The sequence below is a fragment of the Cervus canadensis genome, chromosome 6, assembly GCF_019320065.1.
Source record: "Cervus canadensis isolate Bull #8, Minnesota chromosome 6, ASM1932006v1, whole genome shotgun sequence".
Lineage (NCBI taxonomy): Eukaryota > Metazoa > Chordata > Mammalia > Artiodactyla > Cervidae > Cervus > Cervus canadensis.
In genome coordinates, this window is record NC_057391.1 from 48378104 (window position 1) to 48384103 (window position 6000).

Sequence of the window (6000 nt, forward strand, 5' to 3'; positions counted from 1 at the left end):
TCCTTCCACAGCTCTGGGAAACAAGCCGTCCAAGATCAACAGAGGCTCCTGGCCTATTATTGGCCAGCACATTGACAACTCTGGCTCTGTGGGATCCACAGTCCTGGAGGTTGTAGGCCTGGAGTAGGGCACAGCTTTGCAAAGCTACAAGCTTGAACCAAGCAGAGAGAAGACAGGACAGGGGAATTTCCAGCCAGAGAGTAAGACAAAAGATTTATGAAGTCTCTTAACGGCCCCTTCCTTTTAGTTCCTTTGTTCTAAGCCACAGATTGGTCTCACAGAAGAGGATCTAGAAAATAGAAATATTAGGCCAAGAACAGAGTGCCATGCATGGCCAACATGTTTATTAGAGCCATGAAGAGATGGCTGAGCCACCTTAGAGGTCTGATGTTACAGGGGGTTTGAATGTGTTTATAGGTGGTCGTGCCTGGGTACTCAGTTGCTAAGTCATATCTGACTCTTTGTGACCCCATGGACTGTAGCCCACCAGGCTCCTCTGTCCATGGGATTTCCCAGGCAAGAATACTGGAGTGGGTCACATTGAAGAGGTCTAAAACCTTCATGCTAATAGATCTTCTATGAAATGTTCATGTCATGGTCATATCTGCCCTATATAGTAATCTTTTGACACTCTACTATCTAATGTATTTTAGGCTATAAAATTAACAAAGTTCTCTTGGACTTCCACATGAAAGGCATTAATTCTCATTGAATACTGGTATTGGATTGGCCAAAATTTTCATTTAAGTTTTTGTGAGATGTAATAGAAAAACCCAGACTAAATTTTTGGCCAACCAAATATATTAGGAATGACTGAAGTCAAGATATTAAGCCTAGCTCTTGTGTTCATGGGCTGGGTGACCTTGGGTGAACCTCTTGATTGTGTTACATCTGTTTTCCCATCTGGCAAAATGGAGTTCATCATGTTTCTCTTTCTCTCCCTCCTTCACTCCCTCTCCCCCTCCTCTCTATGGAGAGTTATAAAAAATAAGCAACAGTCCAGATGAAAAAACACTCCATGCCTCTTAGAGGAAAAGCAGAGTGGAAACCCAAGGCGCAGTATGTGCATAAGACAGGACAACTGGGCTCCATGCTGATTCCTAGGACCTATAATTGCATCAGCCTGTGCCTTAGCTTCCCATCAACAAGAAGGGCAAAGGACATCCACCTCACTCTTACCTCACAGTTGTCCTACCAGTCTCTGGGAACTCCAGATAATGTAGTAGGCCAGGATTGCCCTAAATTACATCCTGCAATGAGGCCTTAGTTTAAGAACTGGCTAATTTTAAGAACTTTCCTATTTCACACTGAATGCTAACCCTATATTCTTTAGTTTCAACAGCTTCCTAATATGGATCAGACTTATTCCAAGATCTGAGCACACTTTGTAATAATCATTTGAGAGCCCTATAATTTCTGTAACCAGCCTCTGCCCTTTCTATTTCCCTTCACGGCACAGATCAAAGGTATTACTTTTATCAAAAGTACTTGCATTATTTCATTCTTAGATAGGCCAAAAGGTAGATGTCTAATGTACAGGCTTGACAGGGTGAGGAAAAAAATGTAGGGTCTTTCCCAATATACAAGTAGATGCCATCCACTCCTAAGTCCAGCCCTGGAAGGATGTCCTTCCACCATAAGGGGAAATATGGCTGCTGGCTGGGCTGTTCACCTTAGCATCTTCAATAGGATGGGCTCTTTATCAAAGAATCTTGGAATGTTTGGAGAGAGAGGAGGGTACACAGAATAGTGAGGAGTGAACATAGATCCTGTGAGAAGTGATGAGAGATCTTGGGAAGTTCAGCCTCCTAAAGGAATTATTAATTCAACACACATTGATGGGCTTTTATGTATGGGCAGAGTTCTGTAGTCAGTTCTAGGGAAAGGTATGGGCACAATGCCCAGGAGGGGACAAAGCAGCTATTTGTAAATACTACAAAGACTCTCACGTAAAAGAGCAGAAGGATCAAGGGGAAAGGGAGCTAACATGTAATGAGCTTCCTATGTCAGGAATTCTACATGTAGTGTATATTTAATGTGCAACCGGAAACCCACACATCATGGGCCCACATGCTGGGGGCTGAGAAGTCTGTTCTCTGCCTTACCTTTACACCCTTCTACCTGAATTGAGTAGGTTTTTCTTCTTGGTGGCCCATCTAATGATCTGGTCTCATCAGGTGCTCATTAATTAAACACATATGCACACAGTGTTAACTCAAGGCTCCAGTCTATGGAAATATTAAAGCAGAGTCTGATTTACTGTCTATCAAGGACACTACCAAAGGAATTCCAGCAATGGGTGGAAGTATGCGGAAAGTGTAGGCTCTATAATTAGAAAGAACCCCAGTTCACTGCAAAGCCTACTGGTTTGGGGGCAGTTACTTCATCTCTTTGAGCCTTCATTTCTCCAACTGTTTATGAGTGATAAATGTAGGTAAAGAAGCTAACAAACAGTAGATACTTATTACTTACTCCTTATATTTGCAGCTCAGTGCTTCTAAACCTCTTCTCTGTGATAGGAAAGATGCATTGCAGCCTGTCTTCCTCACACCAGTAAAGGCAAAAAGGCCTGCCTATCCCAATGTCTGGATCCCCCTGGTGACTCAGCAGTAAAGAATCCACTTGTAATGTAGAAGACGCGGGTTTGATCCCTGGGTTGGGAAGATCCCCTGGAGAAGGAAATGGCAACCTACTCCAGTATTCTTTCTGGGAAAATCCCATGGACAGAGGAGCTTGGTGGGCTACAGTCCATGGGGTCACAAGAGTCAGACACTGCTTAGCGACTAAACTACCACCACCATCCATCCTAATGTCTAAAAGGCCAAATTAGAGCTAAGTTTTTAGCTTATGACTTAATTATTTTAATATACAGAGAATTTTTCATGGAACTTCCCTTCCCTTAATGCTACCAGTAGCCCTTATCAGTCATTTATACTACAGTGTGAATGAACTTGAGATACTTCCCTTAAGAGCACTTTTCAAGATTGGGGTGAAAATGGCATCAGACTCCCAGTGTCTCAGTGAAAATTATCTTTACAAATAAAGTGAGTCCTACATGTACAGTCTGCCAATTTTTAGTGCTCCCTTTGCTCCATGCCTTATCAACATGCAAACTTTTTACTAGACAAAGTAAGGCAAAATGCACATTTTCTAATAAAGCAGAAATAATTACTTTGGATAACCTTTGAGCAAGACCATGTAGATTTATTAAAAACTAAAATTTTAATTTATATGTATATTGAAAAAAATACATTTTTGCAGAATTTTCTTGTTTATACATCCCCACAAGCCTCAACAAAATTGAATTTTATAATCAGAAAGATTTCATCAAGGTTCATTTTAGAACAGTATAAATAGAAATCAAACATTTCAGGAAATGATTGGCTTTAGTCAGAAGATACAAAATTTAATTTTTCAGCATACAGTGTCAAGATATTATTTCTGTAGCTCCCACCTTTGTAGGGGAAGACACATTACTATTTGCAAGAGCAGAATAGTGAATGGCTAAAAGCCACTTTCATTTACTCAATTCAGACAGTATGAGATTATGAAACAGATTCTTATGAAGAAATAGAGGGTTTTAACTTTTTTTGATTACAAAATACCCAGATGTTTAGCTCACTTCCTCCTCTATTTGATTTGCAGAGCACTTAGAATTGTAACTGAATTTACTTCACTTCTCTGTATCACAGGTCACCCTGAGGATGAAGTTAGGCTGGGGTAACCACCACTCTTCCCTTTGGGATCAAATTGTCAACGAACATAACCACAGGATTTCTGACTCCCCGAGGGCAATTTTTCAGTAAAGAGTGACTAGAATCAGAAGAATCTTGGACTTTTATTTTCTCTCTCTTTTCCTTCCAACGCCCTTCTCCCCAACACTGCCCCCGTCGAACTAAGTCACGTAGATGAGAGGGGAGGATGGTCAAGAGGGAGTGTAAGAAATTGTCCTAATACCTTGAAGATACTTGAATGAATCATGTACAAAGAGGTTTTCAGAAACCAGAAAATATATCACTCTGTCTCATTTTACACTAGTTCAATTTTTTGAGTCCATATTCATTTCTTGGATTAGTCTCCTGAAATATGCACTTACACAAATCAAAGAACTTTAAAAAATGAGGTATAATTAGCATATAGCAATATGTTAGTTCAGGTGTACAATATACTAATTCAATATTTGTTTATATAGTAAAATAAGCATCACAATAAATCTAACTAATGTCTATCTCCATACATAGTTATACATTTTTTTCTTGTGATGAGAACTTTTAAGATATAATCTTAGCAATTTTCATATATGTAATATAATACTATTAACTGTAGTCACCATGCTGCATATCACCCAAGAACTTTTAATGTACAAAGTTTTTGGATAATCCTCTATAATCTTAAAAATGAAATTATTCGTAAGTGGAGTAGGGAAATCTTCGAGCAGATTTTTGTTGTTGTTTTAAAGCAAGTTAAAATCAGTAGCAGCTACTCGTGAAAATAATCACACATTTAACTTTTGCTCAATAATGGTTTGAGTTCAGCTAAAAATTCAGGATACAGAGAATGATGGAACATGCAACAGGATGAAAACCTATAGAGCCCATGCCACTTAAGTAAACTTTCCAGACTTTTATTAATAGCTGTGCAAATCTTCAGGCAAAATCCTCAAAAGGTTCTGAGAATACATCCTTCCTTTATATCTGACAATTTTTTACAACTGTCTAATTGAAACTCTTTAGAGATTAGTTTGAGTTAAATAGAGGGGGAAAATAATATAAAACTACAGCTGAACCATTGCACAGTACACTATTTCTACCTAATAAATTAGTGCATTTTTTAATTTAGTAAAAATCAAGTGATCTGACAACACAATCTTTGCGAAGCACTTGTGATAACAAACTGTCTCTTGACATCCATATTTATTGATTATTGATAAATCAGCTTAACATTTTTGGGGAAATAAGCAAGGTATAAATCAGTTAAGCAAAGGGAAAAATTTTCTAACAGCTAACTTTACTCACAAAGTCATTTTAGAGCCTGAGTAAATCTGTAAAATGAAGAAAGTACCTCATGCCCCTCTTCCTTTCTCATCCACTTTTGTGGCTAAATGGAGTGAGTAAGCAGAAACCTAAAATGTTGGCCCCTGAGTAGCCAAACAGTAACTTGCTGGAAGTAACTTGCTGATGGCTGAAAGAAGTGAGTCTAATGACGAACTCAAAACAAAGATAAAATTTTTTATCACCAGCTAGGTTACAAGTGAGGCATCCTTGGTTCAAAATTCAGGAAATCAGAAAATACTTACAATCATTATAAATGTACCCAAGAATTCAGAGAGTGTTTCCTTGGCTAAAGTGTTCTTCAAGACCAATCTCTGCTTCAAGCTTTTTTTCTTTTGTTCCATCTCAGGCTGCATCTTGGGGCTTCTTCAAAGACCACTCGTTTCACCAACACCTGCTTCTTCTGATCCCTACTTCACTGGCACATAAAAGTTTTTAACAACTGCTCACAGGTTCCTGGAGATGCCTGATTAGGTTATCCAGTCCCAATTAGAACCTGTGGTTTACTCCTCTGGTGGTGAAGTTGTCGTTCCGTGGTTGCTGCTGTTTATTTGAAATGGCCAGGTAGAACCTGAAATCCTGAAAATAACCCTTTTTGTGCCTGATGGATTAATCATTACCTTTATTTTCATGGTACTTTTTTTCTCTGTTGGTTTTTTTTTTTCAAGAGATGAGAAAAGAGATGTATTGGTTGCATCGTTGCCAAACCACAGCGATGGGCTCCAATCCAGGAGAGATTTACATGTTGCACAATTGCAAGCTTCTAACTTTTTTTTTTTCCCTATTCAGAAATGGTTGGTTGAAGTGTAGCTTGGCACATATACATCCAGTGTAAACATTCTTCTCTGAAGGCACTTTCATGCACATTATAGAACATGAATAAAATATAGATATGTTGTTCTGCAAAATTAATCACTCTTTTTTTCTTCCAGTAACATTTCAGTGATTT

The 6000-nt window shown here is 38.6% G+C and overlaps 1 protein-coding gene across 1 annotated transcript in view; it reads right to left on the reverse strand.

Annotated features, from left to right (window-relative positions):
- Positions 1–5621, reverse strand: part of AQP9 (aquaporin 9) — a 45585-nt gene extending 39964 nt beyond the window's left edge. Inside the window, exon 1 of the mRNA XM_043471843.1 lies at positions 5297–5621. Coding sequence (XP_043327778.1) covers positions 5297–5407 — 111 coding nt within the window. The 5' untranslated portion in view covers positions 5408–5621. The remainder of the gene's footprint in view (positions 1–5296) is intronic.
- Positions 5622–6000: the final 379 nt, after the last annotated feature.